Below are 21,693 nucleotides of genomic sequence, written 5' to 3'. Positions count from 1 at the left end.
GTGACCCGTCTTGTCAAGCCACTCCACATTTCCGCGGTCAACGGAGCCAGGTTGGATTGCACCGTGCGTTACCGCACGGAGCCCCTCCTAATGTGCATCGGACCTCATCACGAGGAAATTAAATTTTTTGTCCTTCCTAATTGCACTTCCGAAATTCTCCTTGGACTACCCTGGCTTCAACACCATTCCCCAACCCTGGATTGGTCCACTGGGGAGATCAAGAGTTGGGGTCCCTCTTGTTCCAAGGACTGCCTTCAACCGGTTCCCAGTAATCCCTGCCGTGACCCTGTGGTTCCTCCTGTATCCGCTCCCCCTAAGGTCATTAAGGACTCTGCCTGCCACGGGAAATGCCTTTCCCCCCCTCCCAGTCCCATCAGGCAAACCTCTGTATCCCCTCATGACCCTCGTCCTGGTGTCACACTGCCCCGTGCCAGGTCTCGCCCTCTGCCATCCCTCCCCATTCCTACTCCTGCTGTACTGCCTGCCATTGAGGAAACCATACATTCCTTCCCGGTGTCCTCATCCCAGGGGAGGCAGTCACCGGACAAAAAAAAGGGGAGACCTAAGGGGGGGGGTACTGTTACGCCTAGCGCTCCGGGTCCCCGCTCCTCCCCGGAGCGCTCACGGCGTCTTTCTCCCTGCAGCTTCCCGGTCAGTCCCGCTGACCGGGAGCGCTGCTCTGTCTCGGCCGTTGGGGATGCGATTCGCACAGCGGGACGCGCCCGCTCGCGAATCGCATCCCAGGTCACTTACCCGTTCCCGTCTCCTGCGGTCATGTGCTGGCGCGCGCGGCTCCGCTCTCTAGGGCGCGCGCGCGCCAGCTCCCTGAGACTTAAAGGGCCAGTGCACCAATGATTGGTGCCTGGCCCAATTAGCTTAATTGGCTCCCACCTGGTCCCTGACTATATCTAACCTCCTCCCTTGCACTTCCTTGCCGGATCTTGTTGCCATCGTGCCTTGTGAAAGCGTTTTGTGTGTTTATAAGCCAGTGTACCAGAACTCCTGCTATCTCCCCTGACTACGAATCTTGCCGCCTGCCCCCGACCTTCTGCTACGTCCGACTTTGCTTCTGCCTACTCCCTTGTACCTCGCCTTTCTTCAGCAGCCAGAGAGGTGTGCCGTTGCTAGTGGATACGACCTGGTCACTACCGCCGCAGCAAGACCATCCCGCTTTGCGGCGGGCTCTGGTGAAAACCTGTAGTGGCTTAGAACCGGTCCACTAGCGCGGTCCTCGCCATCCCTCTCTGGCACAGAGGATCCACTACCTGCCAGCCGGCATCGTGACAATAAACAGTATAACAAGAAAGTCTTTCTCACACAAAATGGTATCCAGGGTAGATTTATACCACGTCTATTGTGCACATTTCATAGAAAGTCAGTATATGTCAGTATTTCAGCATGCTGATCACATAATTTAAGAAATAAAATGAAATGTGTTCCCCAAGATGAAGTATGAACCCAACCTAGGAAGAGGTGGACACAAACATCATAAGACATCTGTGCAATCCCATCATTATTGGGAGCCATGAGATTTTATGGCTCACTGTAATGTAATAGTAAATAGCTGCATTTAAGGCACCCTACCTAAAATATTTAAATAATGATAGATAGATAGATAGATAGATAGATAGATAGATAGATAGTGGATTATTCTTTTTGTTCATGCAAAAATGTCTATGAACTGGAAAAGCTTTCATGTTTGACAGTAGTAAGTACATTCAATTAGTAATCAATGCTCATCTGAGGAGATTGTAATGGTTTCTTTATGCCTTGTTTGCAGTACAAAGTGTTCTGAAAACTGACACATTGTGTGAGAAGCCTTAATAAGAAGGATAGTGTTTACTTTAAAGAAAGGTGCGAGTCAATTCATTAACTGCTGACTGCTTAAAATGGACCGTATGGAACTGCAGAAAGTCAACACAGATCCTGATGATGAAAGCAACAGTGGAGAGAGCACTGAAGATGGATATTGCAAAGATATGGATGTCGAGAAAATCACTTTGAGCAGGTGAGATGTGTGAATTAAAGTGTAAAGCCTAAATAGTTAATAGAAGGCTCTTGCTATAGAAAAGAACTGCAAATCTAAGGTTCATATATTGTACAATTATTGCTAGAACTGAGAATATGCCCAATACAATGGAGGGAAATTATCATTGTATTCACACAGGTTTTACATTGTGTACATTTGTTGTTAAATGTTGCACAAACGGCAGCTTCCACAAACATTTTGTGACATTTTTCACTTATCTAATTACTTATTATTTTATCTAAAACTCCTAGGGGGAGATTTATCAAAACCTGTATGAAGGAAGAGTGATGCGGTTTCCCATAGAAACCATTCAGATCGCTTCTTTCATTTTTAAAAAAGGCTTGTGAAAACTGGAAAAAGTGTTCTGATTGGTTGCTATGGGCAACTGCATCACTTTTTTTCTACACAGGTTTTAATAAATCTCCCCCCTAAGAATGTAGTCAAATGTGCTTTGACTTTTGTAGTGGTAGCTGATTTATTAAATGTGGCAATTTAAAAGTGGTCTACATATTTTTGCATTTCTGCAAAAATCTTACTCCAGTCTGGACCACACTTTAAAACTTACTTTGATCTACGTTATTTAGCTATTTATGAAAAACTTTTTTTTTTTTTATTGGGGGAAGTACGCTCGACATACACACAGGCAAATGGTGGGAACAATAACTCGATTTACACCGACAATTCACCCCGTCCCCTATGTTTATTAATAAGAACCAAAGTGTTATTCCTAAGGAAGCATAATATACCTAATGCCATACTGAAACTCCAAGAGTAAATGTAAAAACAACTTTTACAAACTGAGCTTTCCCTTCCATGAAAAGGTACTTCCAATAATAATAATGTCTGTGTCTTCCAAATGAGGTTTAAAAAGTGACAGTGGAAAATATACCAGATAGACACACTCAGCAGAGTGAGTAGTTTGGTTGACTAGTCAACTATACAATACTGACCCCCTACTTCAGGTAGAAGATGGGGTAAACATCTACATCAAAGGTGATATTTAAATGGTAGCTCAATATAATGCTCAGAGCTGCAGACATGGGAAGATAGCTGATAGGGAGGTAAAATAAATCATACCTGTCTCTTAGCTGTTGGCTGTTTACAAAGTTATAAAATCTGCAGCATGTACATCTTCTCCCTTCTCCACCATTCTCTGCTTGGCTTCCAGCAATGAGCATTGAGACTTTTACATCAATCATGCAAAACAGGGAGGTGTGAGAAGAGGAGTGGGGGAGTGAGAAGATGTGCATGCTGCAGCTCAGCGGCCCCTCTTTTCGATTTAAACTTTGATAGAAAACATGATTTTATACATTTGCATTAGCTAAGACCTATATATAATTTGTTATATATCCCAGCTATCTGCTCATATCTGCAGTCCTGAACATGATGTAGAGCTGAAAGATTCCCTTTAAGCATGGTATGTCCATTTTCAATAAGATGTGTCTTTCTTACCATACTATGTAATACTGCCATAGTACAGTTATACATTTACTGAATAAAATAGCACTGTTAAATTTTGCCTCCATATATGTGTACTAGGTTTAGCAGTCCTTTGCCATTGCTGTAATATGAATTATCTCTATATGCAGTAGCTTCTTGGTGAGCCTGTGCTAAATCTCAGTTTATGCACAGCAGATGATCTGAGGAGGCAGGACTTCAGGAGGAGAGCAGCGGCCTGAACCAATGATTAGACAGGAGGTGTATTTCAGACTACCTTATATTCCGTGTAGACACTGTAGCTAAAATGTAGACATAGATTACAGCTCTGTCTTAAAGGGGTACTGCAGCAGAAAACTTTTTTTTTTAATGAACTGGTGCCAGAAAGTTAAACAGATTTGTAAATAACTTTTATTAAAAAATCTTAATCCTTTTAGCACTTTTTAGCAGCTGTATGCTACCGAGGAAATTCTTTACTTTTTATATTTCTTGTTTGTCTTGTCCACAGTGCTCTCTGCTGACACCTCTGTCCGTGTCAGGAACTGTCCAGAGTAGCATAGGTTTGCTATGGGGATTTTCTCCTGCTCTGGGCAGTTCCTGATACGGGCATCAGGTGTCAGCAGAGAGCACTGTGGACAACACAAAAAAAAAAAAAAAAAAAAAGATTTTCCTCTGTAGAAAACAGCTGCTAAATAGTACTGAAAGGATTACGATTTTTTAATAGAAGTAATTTACAAATCTAGAAAAAATAGTTGATAAAACAACTAGAATCCAGTCCTCAAGGGTAAAGTAAAGGTAAGGTAAAGAAAAGAGAATGATCCAGATATCAAAGGGTAAAGTAAAGGTAAGGTAAAGAAAAGAGAATGATCCAGATATCAATTAATGTATTTATTAGAAAGCATAAGGTGGTCACTGGTGTCCAATGTCCCTGTAGGGCCCTTGCATGGGACACAAAACACAGCGGAGAAGATGAAATTAGAATAAAACAGTTGGATAAAATAAAAATAATTAATAAATAAAAATAGGGAAAACTTGCATCTATACTTCAGTATCGTGTATTAAATATTAAAATCAATAATTGTCAATGTACTTTCACTGCTCAGTTGGTCAAATGTCTCTTAAAAGAACAAAAAGAGATTCCAATAGCTAGATACGCTATGCTGACAGCGGATTGTCCTGTGACTGTTACAATACAGGACAATCCGCTGTCAGCATAGCGTATCTAGCTATTGGAATCTCTTTTTGTTCTTTTAAGAGACATTTGACCAACTAAGCAGTGAAAGCACATTGACAATTATTGATTTTAATATTTAATACACGATACTGAAGTATAGATGCAAGTTTTCCCTATTTTTATTTATTAATAATTTTTATTTTTATTTTATCCAACTGTTTTATTCTAATTTTATCTTCTACGCTGTGTTTTGTGTCCCATGCAAGGGCCCTGCGGGGACATTGGACACCAGTGACCACCTTATACTTTCTAAAAAATACATTGATTTAATTGATATCTGGATCATTCTCTATTCTTTACCTTACCTTTACTTTACCCTTACATATACCTTGAGGACTGGTTTCTAGTTGTTTTATCAACTATTTTTTCTGTGTTCTATAGACCTTTAGGTGAAGGTAACACCAGTTCACCTCAGGTATATTTTCCCACTGAGTGAGCTACACTATTCTTTCATATTTAATTTACAAATCTGTTTAACATTCTGGCACCAGTTCATTTAAAAAAAAAAAAAGTTTTCCACTGGAGTACCCCTTTAATTCTGTTATAAAGAAGCTGAAAAGCAAAATGTGCCTGAAATAAATAGCAGATGACCATATACTGCAAATGTATGTTTTGAGCTCCTGAATAGACCGTTATTTGAAATTTTATAAAGAAATAAGGGATAGAATGGTTGGCTTTAACATTTTGCACTGTTCTGTTATACATTCTTCATATAGTCATTGATGGCTAATAGAAGTATGACATGGCTACACTAATTTCATTTCGGTGCATCCATAAAATAAATATTCTCAGGCATTGGGCACTGGACGCAGTAAACTAATGTTTTAAACATCTGATAGCTGTAAAAATTTGCTTATATTGAGGTATTGAGGTTTAGTATGGTAGTTGCACTATTTTCTAAAACATTTACATATGCTTCAACATGTTCTATGTAACAAGATATAACAAGCAGCGAATGCTTATTGGATTTTAAGGGTCTTGAACAGCGAATGGTGTGTCGCTTTGAGTTCCAGCAATTTGCCAGAAGCATTGCTATTTTAAGAGTACAAGTTAGCTGGCGTATGCTCCAAAACCCAACTCAACCTATCAGGACTACGATTAGGGTTCCACTTAAGATAGATCTGAAAAATGCTCAAACTACTTAGATTAAAGAAGATGCCATGAATATTGTATTTATTTTTAGGAAATATAGATAGACATTATTATTATCCTGTTTAACTCAGCCTGGTAACTCATTTTTATAGTGCTAGTTTACCTATGTTTCCCAACTGACAAGTAAGAGTTGAATACTTAACTGCTTCGTCTAAATAAAGTAGTTCCTTGCAAAGTCTCTTAGTACATTTTTATTATGATCTCCCACTTATTTCACTGAACAAAATAGATGAAGGAGTCAGCAGAAAAGAACCATTAGGCATATCTGCCCAATATTCTGAATACTATGAATAGTCCCTTGACCAATCTTATGTAAAGGATAACCTAATACTTATGCCATGCATACTTAAACTCCTTAGTTGTATTTTCAGCTTCAGCTATTTCTACTGGAATGCTATCCCATGTATCCACTACTCTCTTAGTAAAGTAATACTTACTGAACTCTCTCCAAAGTATTTATATTCTTCTGGAGATATGGCCTCCAGTACTAGGCACAATACTCCAAATGAGGTCTCACCAGCTCTATGACATTGTCTGCCTACCTTTAAGTCTCCCCCACTAAATCTCTTAACCACATATAAATAATGACAATGATTATTATCATTACTATGTATTATGCTTGTTTCATAAACTGTCTAGCACCTTACACAAGTCACAATATTAAGTATCACTACTTTCTTACACAGTCAATATGTTGATGAAGATGCTGAAAGTCAAAAGTTTCTAACTAATAGCATCAGTGGAAAAAAGAAATTAGATGACTACACAGAAGAACTTGTAAGTATTTCTATTCGTCAGGAAAAAAAGTGATACATTTTGGGAATGTTTGTATCCTTCTATTTCATTTTTTTTTTTTATATGTCAGTATTTTCATGAAACATTTATTCTTCTACTATCCTTTTCTTTCTGAGGAATACACATTTCCCGAACTTTCTATCTACTTGCATACATCATGCAACAGACACATGGTCTAAACTGTCAGTCTCGTATTTCCCTTGTGAAACATCGTCCTTAACCCGCATGACCTTATCATCTATGTTGCTTTGACAAAGCAAGTCTCAGCAAATGCAGGACCGTGTCAATAAGTTTGAATTGTGTATAATTATTAACTCACACCTACACTACAGTTCTGCTCACATCACAGGAAAAATCGCCAGGTGATTGAGAAATCCATGACCTCTTGGCAGAAAATGAATCAAGTAAATTCCAGTTATATTTATTTCCCTTTACTTTTATCAAAAGCATCCTGGAACCACTTCGGTTGGAATGTCAGCGTTCAACCTAAGCAACGCCATTATGGGCAGCGGAATTCTTGGCCTTTCCTATGCCATGGCTAATACAGGCATCATATTGTTTGTGTAAGTACTGCTAACTGATAATTCAAACTACTGATCTGAATCACATACATGAAACAATGACAATGTAACATATAACAAAGGATTCACATAAGAAATCTTGGAATTAGACTTCTCGCTGCCAGTAGGAGGATAATTTCAAGCTGTGCGGCCCCCGGGCTCCCTCCTCCTCCCTCCATTACTCAGGCGGATTAGGAGAATGGCAGCACCGCGGCTGAGGCTGCTGCTGTGTGGGCTTAGGCCACGCAGTCTACTTCCTCCCCAGGGAGACTGCGCGGCCTCAGCCCACACAGCAGCAGCCTCAGCCACGGCGCCGTCATCCTCCCGAGCTGCCCGAGTATTGGAGCTCGCACGAGATAGGAGGGAGCCCAGGCCCACACAGCTTGAAATGATCCTTCTTCTGGCAGCGTGGACATCTAATTCCAAGACTTCTTGTGTGAATCCTTCGTACCTGTTACACGCCAAGCTAGCATGGAAAGTCTGCTGCAGCCGGGAATTTTCCATCTGTGATCCGTCTTTATGAGTGTTGTGCCTTGCCTTGCACAACCGGAGAAGGTGAGCATACACAGCACCATGACAAACCACATTGTCTATCAACTGGTTCTGCACATAGGAGTGCCTTGTGTCTCTTTTTTTTTCCTCTCTAATGTAACATATAAGATATGGCTGCATTTTCTTTACAACTTTTGGAATCCTCAGGCTACAGTCCACATGCCTAAACTACTAACATGTTTTCCCATCCCGGCAATTACATAGATCAGTTTTCAAACCAATTTTAGAGAAGAAACTGAAATAGTAGAGTAAAGATCATAGTGAAAATGTTGAGCCCTTCCCGTTAGTATTTAATAGTTGTTGAAATCAGGTATCAGCTTGGACTTTATTCTTTAGTTCTTCTAATGTTTTTCTGGGTATAGTCAAGTAGAAAACTCACAACCGTCATTCTCCAAACCTCTTGCACACCCATTGAACTCAATGTAATTGTATTTGCTGGCACCTGGTAGCCTATATACTTAGAAGTAATCTATTACGGTTAATATGAGATATTGAGGAAAGCATTGCATAATGCACATCGCTCATTAGGCTAAAGCTCACTTATTATGTTAAGATGTTCCTCTAAGCCCAGTCTTGTTTGCACAAAGATAATAGGTGTTGTGGATAAGAAAGCGTTGTACCCTTCCAAGGTTAATATCAGTATTAATGGTACAGCTCAAGGTTAGTGCTCTTCACATCCATAGTGTTAAAGTGGGTCTTTTAATTCTGCAATAATTTCCTAGTAGAAAGCAGCATATAAAACAGGAGAGGTACTAAGCCCAGTATATAGTTTTTATGGTCATAGGGAGAACTATCAATAACTTTGGCTGGAAAGCAGGATGCAAATATAGTAGTAGCGTGTAAGCAGCTTTTCATATAAACATACTGAATAAGATCGTAGATAACTATGTATCTTCATTCTCGGTGTATCCTCTAATAGAGTAGCATTAAAGACCAGATGGCCACTTTAACCTGTAAAGGGATCCCTGTCTCCAGAGGCAGTATAACATTGGTAGTCAATGGAATTAAGAACCAACCCAAAAGTCAGAAACATGAATCAAGACCTTCTCGACAGGGAGTGGACACGAATAAGAATCAGATAAAGAACTCCATTTTATATATATATATATATATATATATATATATATATATATATATATATATCTTTCTCCCCTTTAAGTAAAGCCGGATTTTTTTTCCATTTTAATGTCCATTTGGGACTATTTGAAACTGGAGTGAAGATTGCATGTTCTCTTTCATATACAACTGGTTTTGTGGAAATGTGGAAGTATTTTGAGCAACCAAATAAGATCCTGTTGGGAAGATATGTTGCATAAATGTCTGCAAATAAAAGTCCTTATAATACATCTGAATATTTTTTTCTGTAGTACTTGTATATAGTTCTGCAAAATGCCACTCTGATGAATTTGAAAAATATGTCACATTAGCAAAGAGCTACTTTACATAAAATATGATAAAACAAAACATGTCTTCTGTTATCCTCAGGATTCTTCTGCTTGCAGTCGCCATTTTATCACTTTATTCTGTCCATCTTTTATTAAAGACGGCAAAAGAAGGAGGTAAGAAAATTTGTCTCTACATTTGTCTATATGTCTGATGGAAACATTAAAACACAATGTCACTTTAGCAACTGTAAAATCCAATTCCACAACCACACCACCAAGGAGGATAATGGAGCACTGCCCACAACTTCTTGAAAGATGATATTTATTAAAATATAATATAAACATGTACAATGCGTTCTGAAGCCGGACCGGCTTCAAAACGTGTTGTACATTTTTATATTATATTTTAATAAATATCATCTTTCCAAAAGTTGTCGGCAGCGCTCCATTATCCTCCTTGGTGGTGTGGTTGTGGATTTGGATTTTATAGAACACGCAGTCCAGCGTGTCGGAGGAGGTAGCTGCAGCCTTTGATTCATGCCTTTGTATGTGTTGTGCCGGCCTAAGCACAACCGCCCCAGGTGAGTCAATTCTTGGCTCACCTACTTGTTTAGAATTAGCTGTTGGAGGGTATCACACAAGGAAGAGCCTCTTGTTCTTTTATTGCATTTCAGCAACTGTAACTATAATGTGCTCATATACCAGCTGCCCTATGGCATGGGAATAGAAAATATACTTATATATAAATGCCCTTTTGACTTCTCAAGTAATTGTTAGTTAAAAAAAATATGTTTTTAACAGGTTCACTAATTTATGAAAAATTGGGTGAAAAAGCATTTGGATGGCCTGGAAAAATGACTGCTTTCATATGCATTATTATGCAGAACATTGGAGGTGAGTTCCTAATCACATTGCTTAGTGCTAAACATATTGGGGGAGATTTCTCAATCTGAAAGCTGAGCTGTGATTGGTTGCTGAGGAAAAAACAGACAATTAGGGTTTCGGGCTGATTACTAAATGTGGGCCTTTATTTTGTTTTTGTTTCCATAAAAGTAAAAGGCAGAAAGCCTCTAAACTTCTACTGAAACTTATCAGAGGGAACTCTGTAATTGTGGATAATGGTGGGACTTCCACTGAAACATCTTCAGTCATATAAAAGCAGTAATGTAATGAAACTGAATAATACGCCAAATAATTGACCCATGTAAAACTGCCTTAAGCTTCTCCTCTCAAGTTTTAGCCGGAAAGAAAACATAGCTTACAACTCATGGCACACTGCAAAAAAAAATATTATGGACTTTGAGCAATAGGACAGAGAATTAGAGAAAAGCTTAAAATTGATCACAACATTGTGAAAGCAACCTAAAGTAACAGAGTTTACAATGTTTTTGTGTTTATATAAATAGTTTGTGATTTATTTGATGTTGTATATTATGAGAACTAGTTCGAAAACAATGTTAACTTAACAGAAGTGCATTCCTCATGTTGTAACTAGAGATGAGCGAATCGAATCTGACAAAGTCAAAGGCCAGATTCTAAATAACAAATTTCTTCATAACAACACCCCTGCTATCGTCCTGTATAATGTATAGATGCGAGGGGCTTTCTCCTGCGCTCACATCTCTGCAACAGATAGAACGATCGTATCGGTGTCCGGAGTGACACCTGCTGTGATCTGTCCTCAACTGCATGTACTACTGCTCCCAACATGGAGCACACTCTGCTCCATGGTGGGAGCTGCAGTACCTGCATTAATAGACAGATTGCATCGGGTGTTCCTTCTGACACCCAATGCGATCGCCCTGTATAATGAATAGATGCGGCTGGCCGGACGCTCTTCTCTGATTCTCTGATCCCACTGTAGTATGAGTATATGCTATTCATATTTCCCACAGAGAGCTGTGAGTGGCTGGAACCATCTGGCCAATCACAGCTCTCTGCGGGAAATATGCGGGAAATATAAATAAGTGGTGTGAATTCTATTCACATCACTGGCCGGCCAGAGTTAAGTACAGAGATGCGAGAAAGCCGCTCCATCTCGGCAATATAAAGGACAATCACATCGGGTATCAGGAGTGACACCCGGGGCAATCTGTCTATTAGTACGTGTACTAGAGCTCCCACCATGGAACAGTCTGTTCCATGCTGGGAGTAGTATTACGACCTAAAAAAAAAATAAAAAATAGAGAAAAAAGTGAAACACAGATACACACACTTTATTAAACACAATATTAAAATACATTACTAATTAAAAAAATTTAATTAATTCTAAAAAATATATTATTTTTACATTTAAATGGTCCCTTCCTACATTTTTATTATTGTCGACTACATTTTAGGTCCCTACCCGGCCACATAAAATTGATCCCTGTTTAAAAATGAACACTGACATTTTTTTTTATTATTATAATTTTTTGGTGGCTTTATAATTTTTTATACACCCAAGAATGGAGTCTACATTTTAATCTGCTTTCACACTATGAGTATTCATCCCTTATTAAACATCCGTTTTCTTTATTGTATAATAAAAAACAGATGTACAATAAGAGATGAAATAACGGGTACTAACGGCTGACTAATGTCCGTCAAAATAACCAGCATATTCATCCGTTAAGACACATTATAACATCCGTCATGTACCATTATTTTATGGCTGTTTTAACACCTCTGCCTACGAACTCTCGCAGCCGGGACTACTACAACTACCATCATGGAACAGACTTGTTTCTATGATGGGAGTAGTAGTTCCCCGGCTGCATGAGTCTGCCGGTGGCTGGGGAGGCTACATTAGTGTTTGTACTACTACCCCCATCATGGAACAGACTCCGTTCCATGATGTTGGTTGTAGTACATGGGCTGAGGGATTGATCACACCAGGTCTCACATCTGAGACCCTATGCAATCAGAAGTTATTAAACAGGCGAGCAGGCAACATGCTCCGCTCCCCTGCGATGTATGGCGTATTTTTACTTTCACTTTTAAATTCAATTTAAGTTAGTAGTTTAAAAACACCACCAGGAGCCCTGAATGGCTGTCACCGAGGAGCCATTCAGGGCTCCTGTGGGGTTTTTAAACTACTAATTTGACCCCAAAATGTATGCTCCCCATGCATATTTATAACAATTAATTGGCCCCAGTGTGTTAACAATAATTATTTGGCCTCAGTGTGTTTATAATAATTCATTGGTCCCAGTGTGCTTATCCTTATCCCCCCCCCCCCCCCAGAGTCCTTATTTCCCCTCCCGCTGCCTGCTCCTCATCTTCTTAGAGCAGGGCAGCAGCGGGACATGTTCCCGGTGCTGCCCTGCTCCTAGCGCAATCAGCACACCGCCAGGACATGTTTATTCTCTGCTGCTCATCTCCGTACGGAGAAAGGGGCCATTTAAATGTAAAAATAATATATTTTTATTAGTAATGTATTTTAATATTGTGTTTAATAAAGTTTGTGTATGTTTGTTTACTTTTTTTCTCTATTTTTTTTTTATTTTTTAGGTAGTACTACTACTCCCAGCATGGAACAGACTGTTCCATGATGGGAGCTGTAGTACCTGTACTAATAGACAGATCACAGCAGGTATCACTCCTGACACCCGATGTGATTGTCCTTTCTATTGTAGAGATGGAGTGGCTTTCTCCTGCGTTCGCATCTCTGCACTTTACTCCGGCCGGCCAATGATGTGAATAGAATTCACATCACTTATTCATATTTCCCGCAGAGAGCTGTGATTGGCCAGATGGTTCCAGCCAATCACAGCTATCTGCGGGAAATATGAATAATCGGTATATATACGGCATATACTCATACTACAGCGGGACCAGAGAAGAGCGTCCGGCCGCCCACATCTATACATTATACAGGGTGATTGCATCAGGTGTCAGTAGTAACACCCGCTGCGATCTGTCTTTTAATGCAGGTACTACAGCTCCCAACAGGGAGTGTGCTCCATGTTGGGAGCAGTAGTACATGCAGTTAATGACAGATCACAGCAGGTGTCACTCCTGAGACCCGATGCGATGATCCTATCTAGATGTGAGAAAGCAGCCCACATCTATACATTATACAGGAGGATTGCAGCGGGTGTCAGGAGTGACACCCGGGGCGATCATGTCAATGGAAATAATATTATATATGACTATAAATTTTGGCATGCCTCAATTAAATATACTTCAAAAACAAAATATCATTAGTGATTGTCATTCAAAACACTGTAGGCAAGACCCTGAGGTCAGAAAACCTAAGTCTCTGCAGCCGTTTGCATCAGAACGGTTCTTTCTGTTAGGCATCAGATATTCTAGAAAGAGCCAGAAGAAGAAGAATCAGTTGGTAGAGAACAGAGCACCTTTTTTTAAAGTCCACCTTTTAAAGTCCATTTATAAGTGCAATGGTAACTACTAGTTTTAATGCAGTATATAGATGTTCTATAAAGAAAGCATGCCCCAGTGGCTTATTTCCTTTAAAATCCTATCTATGCAGGAAATTTTAGTTAATAAAACAGTTTTTCATTTAATCTTTGTTTTACCTTTTTCAGCAATGTCAAGTTATTTGTTTATTGTCAAATATGAACTTCCAGAGGTTATAAAAACGTTCATGCATCTGGAAGAGAATACTGGGTATGTGTCTATGGTGGCTCTTTTACTGTACTTGGGTTTGGGAAATATTCTTTTCTAACTGGTAAATTTTGTTTCCCCTGTGTAGGGAATGGTACCTCAATGGAAACTATCTGGTGATATTTGTGTCTGTTATAATTATTCTTCCATTGTCCCTTCTGAAGAATTTAGGTAATTTAGTACAAGCTAAACAGATAACTTATAACAAATGATGTATACATTTTGCCCTATTCCATATGACTTTTATCCTGTCTGACTGTTTCTTTCTTACATGAACAGGTTACCTTGGGTACACAAGTGGATTTTCTTTGTCTTGCATGGTCTTTTTTGTCAGTGTGGTAAGTGTTATTTAATGTTGCATACTTTTTTGCCTTATAAACCATTCCTATTTGATAATTTACTTACAACTGTATCATTATACTTTCTACTTAGAGTGAAAAACTAAGTAGTCTGTAACTTTACATGTTTTAGATTCCTTATTTACTAAGGTTAACCTGTCTATGTAGGTGTTTGGCAAGTATGTTTCTCTTTCCTGTTGCACTTGTCTAGCTGTAATTTATGATTAGAGTTAAAGGGGTACTCCACTGGAAAACATTTTTTTTAAATTAACTGGTGCCAGAATGTTAAACAGATTTGTAAATTACTTCTATTAAAAAAAATCTTAATCCTTCCAGTACTTATCAGCTGCTGTATGTTACAGAGGAAGTTATTTTATTTTTGAATTTCCTTTCTGTCTGACCACAGTGCTCTCTGCTGACACATTTGTCCATTTTAGGAACTGTCCAGAGTACAAGCAAATCCCCATAGCAAACCTCTCCTGCTCTGGACAGTTCCTGATACGAACAGAGGTGTCAGCAGAGAGCACTGTGGTCAGACTGAAAGAGATACAACTTCCTGTGGAGCATACAGCAGCTGAGAAGTACTGGAAGGATTATTATTTTTAAATAGAAGCAATTTACAAATCTGTTTAATGTTCTGGCACCAGTTGATTTAAAAAAATATTTTTCCAGAGGAGTACCCCTTTAACCCCTTAAGGACCCGGGCTTTTTCCATTTTTTCATTTTCAATTTTTCCTCCTTAACTTTAAAAAATCATAACTCTTTAAAATTTTCACCTAAAATTCTATATGATGGCTTATTTTTTGCGTCACTAATTCTACTTTGTAATGACATTAGTCATTTTACCCAAAAGTCTACGGTGAAATGGGAAAAAAAATCAATGTGCGACAAAATTGATGAAAAAACACTATTTTGTAAGTTTTGGGGGGCTTCCGTTTTTACGCAGTACATTTTTCGGCAAAAATGATACCATATCTTTATTCTGTAGGTCCATATGGTTAAAATGATACCCTACTTGTATAGGTTTGAATTTGTATCACTTCCGAAAAAAATTATGAATACATGCAGGAAAATTTATACGTTTAAAATGGTCATCTTCTGACCCCTATAACGTTTTTATTTTTCTGTGTTCAGGGAGCTATGAGGACTCATTATTTGCAACGTGATCTGAAGTTTTTAGCGACACCATTTTTGTTTTGATCAGACTTTTTGATCACTTTTTATTCACTTTTTTGTGGTGTAAAAAGTGATCAAAAATGCGCTATTTTGGACTTTTGAATTTTTTTGCGCGTACGCCATTGAACGTGCGGTTTAAAAAGGGGTATATTTTTATAATTCAGACATTTCCGCACGTGGAGATACCACATATGTTTATTTTTATTTTTATTTACACTGTGTTTTTTTTATTCTTGGAAATGCCGGGTGATTCAAACTTTTATTAGGTGAAGGGATAATTGAAAGGGTTAATGATTTTTTTACACTTTTTTAATGCAATATTATAGCTCCTATAGGGGGCTATAACATTGCATTAACTGATCTTTAACACTGATTGATTTATCTCCATAGGAATGGATCAATCAGTATTTTCGGCGATTGAATGCTCAAGCCTGGATCTCAGGCTTGAAGCATTCAATCGGCGATCGGACTGCAGGAAGGAAGGTAAGAGACCTTCCTCCTGTGCTACAGCTGTTCGGGATGCCGTGATTATGCCGCGGCGATCCCGAACAGCTCCCTGAGCTAACAGGCACTTTTTACTTTCACTTTTAGCCGCGTGGCTCAGCTTTGAGCGCGCAGCTAAAGGGTTAATAGCGCGTGGCCCGCGATCAGTGCCGCGCGCTATTAGAGGCGGGTCCCGGCTTCACTATGACGCCCCCGGGCCCGCCGCGATATGATGCGGGGTCACCGTGTGACCCCGCGTTATATCGCAGGACCGCGACCAAGGACGTACTCATACGTCCTGGGTCCTTAAGAGGTTAAACAAATCTGATTTAAGATTTGAACCACAGAAAAATGGACATAAATCACTCAAAAATCTACAGAAAAGGCCACACTTACTGGTTACTGGTACAAGGGCAGGTTGGGCACCCATTCCCACTATGATGAAGATCAGCTACAATGCTATATAAGGGGAGGTCTCACAAGTACAAAATACTGATGAACAACCACAAACACGCCTACTGTTCATGAGGGAGGTAGCTGCTTAGTATCATAGGTGCACAATGTAAGATTTGCAGAACCGAAATCTCATAAATCGTAAGTTGATTCATTTAGTCTCCTGATTCTGATTCCCCTAGAATGAGACTCTATACTGTCTTATTCCAGAGTTCTCTAGAAAATTGGAACACTTGAAAGGCCAATCAACCTTTTTAAAAAAAAAATTTTTTTATTACATTCAGGCTCAGTGAAACTTAAGTACAGATTAAATCAACTATATTTACAACCAGTATATCCTGGCAGTAAGGAGATGGTTTCGAAAATAACTTCCACTTAGGCATAGCTGAGTTTGTCATTGAACTTTATACACTTTAGTAGGCCTTCTGTATGAAGAGGCAGCGCTGACCCAGGGATTCATAGAATACTAAATACATAATCGAAGCATAATACTGTATATAAGATTTGCCTGTTCCTTTTATTTATAGAGCTTGATGTAAAACCACACACAAACTGACAAAAACTGATATCAAAATGAGATCTGTCAAATGACAAACACCTCTGCATCTATCATCTTTTCCCTGCTACTTCTGTATAGAGAAGTCACCAAATAGAAGCCAATTAAAATTAATATGTTAAAAACATATACAACTATACAAACTACGAACATTTAAAATCATGTAGCAACATTTTGCTTTGATAAAAAATTCATTAACTTCTCGATAACTGTTCATTACAGGTCATCTATAAAAAGACTCAGATACCCTGTCCATTACCTTTTTTGGATCAACACGCTGTAAATTCAACAAACAGCACTTATCATCTGCACCCAGTTATGATGCAAAACTACACAATTGATACTGGTGTGAATTTTATGATGGATTACACTCAGGAAGGCGCAGGTCTAACTGAGCACAAGGATACCAACCATGGAAGTGGAGTAGAGTTTGAGGCTCACCCTGAAGATAAATGCCAGCCCAAATATTTTGTGTTCAATTCACAGGTAGGTTTATAGTATAATACCGTGAAGAAACATTACATTGTTTAAATATATATATATATATATATATATATATATATAGATAAAACTCAACGTGTGTGTGTGTATGTATGTATGTGTGTATGTTCCACAAAAACTTTCAAACGGCTAAAGATATTAACATGAAACTTGGCACACATGTTACTTATATGTCACCAACAAACATAGGATAGGTGATTTAACCCTTACTCACCCCCATTTGCCAGGGGTGGGGCTTATGTTTAAAGTCCCATGCAAGTCAATGGGAAATATATGTTACCGCATAACTTCCAAACGGCTGGAGATATTTCGATAATACTTGGTCACATGTTACTTATATGTCCACTTAAAATATAGGATAGTTAATTTAACCCTTAACTACCCCCATTTGTGAGGGTCAGGGTTTTTGTTTAAAGTCCCAGGCAAATTAATGGGAAATGTATGTTCCCACATAACTTCCGTACGGCTGGAGATATTTCAATACCTGGTACACATATTACAGGTCGGGATATGAGGATTGGATGGGAGGTCGGGATAGGAGGACGGGATAGGAGGTCGGGATAGGAGGACGGGAAAGGAGGACGGGATAGGAGGACGGGATAGGAGGACGGGATAGGAGGACGGGATAGGAGGACGGGATAGGAGGTCGGGATAGGAGGTCAAGATATGAGGACGGGAAAGGAGGACGGGAAGGGAGGATGGGAAAGGAGGTCGGGAAAGGAGGATGGGATGGGATAGGAGGACGGGATAGGAGGACAGGATAGGAGGTCGAGATAGGAGGATGGGATAGGAGGACGGGATAGGAGGTCGGGATAGGAGGATGGGAGGTCGGGAATGGAGGACAGGAAAGGAGGTTGGGATAGGAGGTTGGGATAGGAGGACAGGATAGGAGGTCGGGATAGGAGGTCGGGATATGACAACAATATATGAGGACTGGATATGAAGTCAAAAGCTTCCTCCTTTGTTTATTTTCCTCCCCAACAAGGATACGGAAGGAACGGCTGGAGATATCTCAATACCTGGTACACATATTACGGGTCAGTATATGAGGACGGGATGGGAGGTCGGGATAGGAGGACGAGATAGGAGGATGGGATAGGAGGATGGGATAGGAGGATGGGAAAGGAGGTCGGGATAGGAGGTTTGGATAGGAGGTCGAGATAGGAGGATGGAATAGGAGGTCGAGATATGAGGATGGGATAGGAGGACAGGATAGGAGGACGAGATAGGAGGACGGGATAGGGGGACAGGATAGGGGGATGGGATAGGGGGACGGGATAGGAGGATGGGATAGGAGGACAGGATGGGAGGTCGGGATAGGAGGACGGGATAGGAGGACGGGATAGGAGGTCGAGATAGGAGGTCTGGATAGGAGGTCAGGATAGGAGATCGGGATAGGAGGTCGAGATAGGAGGTCGGGATAGGAGGACGGGATAGGAGGATGGGATAGGAGGTCGAGATAGGAGGTCGGGATAGGAGGTCAGGATAGGAGGACGGGATAGGAGGACGGGATAGGAGGTTGAGATAGGAGGTCAAGAAAGGAGGACGGGATAGGAGGTCTGGATAAGAGGTCAGGTATATCTATAATATATATATATATATATATATATATATATATATATATATATATAACCAAACTGCATTATGCAGAATACAGGGAACTGGACCAATGTTCACAAGATAAAATTCCTCTTTGTCATGAATACATAAACAATTAGCCAAAGACAGCTCTGCCAATTTTTCAAGCAAAAAGAGAATTACAAGAAAGAAGAATTCTGCTAAATGTCACAGTTGTATTTTGCCAATTTATTATGTATTTGTGATAAAGAATAATTTTATCTTGTGAACATTGCTCCATTGTCTTAGAATTTTGATCATATGAATAAGTAAACAAGTAGAAGGCCACACCAAAGAGACTTTAAATGGTGTATGAAACAAACTTCTATTTGTACATAAATTGCGGTAATTTTGTATTGTTTTTTTTTAATCTTTATCTGTTTCTTTTACTATTTGTGTCCTGTCTATAAATAGTTTTTTAAATTGCCAAATTGCCAATTGTCAGATGCCAAAAAATGTATGCTCTGTGGTTTGCAAAAATAAAATGTCAAATATAACTTTAATACTAAGAAACATGCAAAAATACTCATTCTTTTAAATTGTCCCAGATCACCCAGTTCCACTCCCTGTCTCATGCTTCTGCTATAAGTTGTGACATTTTGAAAGCCTCAGATAGTGAAGAGCTCCCTCCTTGTGCTTGTATGTTGCTAACATGTATGTCTTGGCGTCAGCTGTGACAGAGAAGAGGGCTAGCTTAACTAAACAAGTTACACAGATAGCAAGCCCCCTCCAGGCTCATATTACAGCTTGTTGTTGGCTCCTAAACGTAATATGAATATAAAAAATAGTACAAAAAAAATGTCAGCTCACCACCATTGCGAACAGGCACCAATAATAGATCCAGAGGAAGGGAGTCAGACGGCTGCTTACCTTGTGAGACAAGTAGATGAGAACAATAAAGAGGTATCCAGTTGCCAGAAAAATGTAGGATAAAACTTGTCTTTCCATTTTTTTTTTATATGAACTAAATAAACTACAAGTTTTATCCTAGATTTTTCGGGGAGTTGGATATCTCTTTATATGTATATATGCTTGCAAATTCATACAGAGACAGAGTCTATATTTTCTCAGAGAATCTTATGGAATATTATGGCAATATTATCCTGTAGAATAATTATTTAAAGTTTGCCTGTTGTTAGCAAAGACTTTTTATGTAATGTACATAATACTATTATATGTATGTTTGTAATATACAATGGTTAAAAAATGTATATTTTTGGGTTAAAAGAAAAATGCTGTCCCTGCAGCTTTTGCCTGTGTGTCTCTGTGAGGAGACCTAATACAGAAAGTGAGGGCAGGACAAGCAGGGCTCTGTGCAGAATCCTAGCTTGTCAATTATCCTGCTGTGTGAGCCGGAGGCGTGTTATAGTGCCTCACTGCGCAGAGCCCCGCTTGTCCACCCATACTTCCTGTATTTGGTTTCCTCACAGAGACACACAGGCAATAGCTGCAGGAACGAAAATGTACACATTTTGAGCCAATTCATATTACAAATATACATATAATGTTATTTTCTACATTATATAAAATGTTTTGCTAATGATAGCTACACTTTAAAGGGGTTGTCCTACCCTTAATACTTATCCTATATTCCCAAGGAGTCCCCCTGTGATCTCTGGAATTGGATCTGTGAGTCTCCCTTCAATATAGAGCAGTGGTTAAGTATGGACATAGCCACTCAATTCTTTGTCTCTTGGTACTTCCAAAAAAGCCAAGCACTGTGCTCTGCTATCTTCAGAACCTCTTATAGACTAGGAATTGGCCCCTTATGATCATATTATATATTTTTCCTCTATCCTGTATATTGAGGAAAGTATCTATGGTGGAACAATCACTTTAAATACCATCTCACTCAAGTGCCTAGTTGGCTGCAATGCTTATGCTTTCACCTAGAGAGTGCATATTGCTTAAGAAATTCTAATCTTAAATTGTCACTCTCATTAAAACTAATTTTTGCTATTGCACTCCTTATGGTAAATAAAAAAGATTTCTAATATACTTCAGTTTAAAAAAAATGAAGTTTTCTATGTTTTATTTGTGCTTAAAAAAGCTCAAGAGCACATTTCCCCCCATCTTATATACGGACTGAGGGGGTGCTGAGGGGTGTGTGTCCAACCAACAGCATATGGCAGTTAAGTGTGAGAGGAGCTATGATTGGATGAGACTGGACACCGTCCCCCCCCCCCCCCACCCCCCCCCCCCACAGCACTCCAGGCTGCACTTCCTGTGTTTGGGCTTTGGTCCTAAGTCTGTGTATAAGATGGGGGAAAATGTGCTCTTGAGCTTTTTTAAGCACAAATTATATAAGAAATATTTTTTATTTACCGTAAGGAGTGCAATAGCAAAAATGTATTTTAATGTATTTACCATTTAAATATAAAAACTGAAATATTAATATTTAAATTGAACACATTTTATTATGTTTGTGATATAATCTATGTCAGAAGTTGAGGAGGCTCCCAGAAACCTTAACCATATAGCAACCTGTACAGATGCAGTGACTTCTTTATTTGTGTTGTCTTTATATCATGCTATGCAGACACTGTAAACAAACACAGTTACTGCAAGATAATATTACAAAGAGCGCATTCAGTAAGGCTGGGTTCATACTACGTTTTGTCCCATACGGGAGCGCATACGGCAGGGGGGAGCTAAAAGCTCGCACTCCCGTATGTGACCGTATGCGCTCCCGTATGTCATTCATTTCAATGAGCCGACCGGAGTGAAACGTCCGGTCGGCTCATTTTTGCGCCGTATGCGCTTTTACAACCGGACCTAAAACCGTGGTCAACCACGGTTTTAGGTCCGGTTGTAAAA

The 21,693-nt window shown here is 39.4% G+C and overlaps 1 protein-coding gene across 18 annotated transcripts in view; it reads left to right on the top strand.

Annotated features, from left to right (window-relative positions):
* The window catches only part of SLC38A4 (solute carrier family 38 member 4), a 162,876-nt gene that overhangs the window by 115,129 nt on the left and 26,054 nt on the right, over positions 1-21,693 (top strand). For all 18 annotated transcript variants that reach the window (XM_056573992.1, XM_056574005.1, XM_056574003.1 and 15 more), the window contains 9 exons: positions 1,781-2,008; positions 6,539-6,629; positions 7,095-7,210; positions 9,245-9,318; positions 9,946-10,038; positions 13,674-13,755; positions 13,841-13,923; positions 14,032-14,090; positions 16,981-17,244. In XM_056573992.1, the coding sequence (XP_056429967.1) occupies positions 1,890-2,008; positions 6,539-6,629; positions 7,095-7,210; positions 9,245-9,318; positions 9,946-10,038; positions 13,674-13,755; positions 13,841-13,923; positions 14,032-14,090; positions 16,981-17,244 (981 nt within the window). In that variant the 5' untranslated portion in view covers positions 1,781-1,889. The remainder of the gene's footprint in view (positions 1-1,780; positions 2,009-6,538; positions 6,630-7,094; positions 7,211-9,244; positions 9,319-9,945; positions 10,039-13,673; positions 13,756-13,840; positions 13,924-14,031; positions 14,091-16,980; positions 17,245-21,693) is intronic.

The sequence above is a fragment of the Hyla sarda genome, chromosome 4, assembly GCF_029499605.1.
Source record: "Hyla sarda isolate aHylSar1 chromosome 4, aHylSar1.hap1, whole genome shotgun sequence".
NCBI classification, from domain to species: domain Eukaryota; kingdom Metazoa; phylum Chordata; class Amphibia; order Anura; family Hylidae; genus Hyla; species Hyla sarda.
Note: the sequence above shows the minus strand (reverse complement) of the source record. Positions and strands in the feature narration are given on the sequence as shown.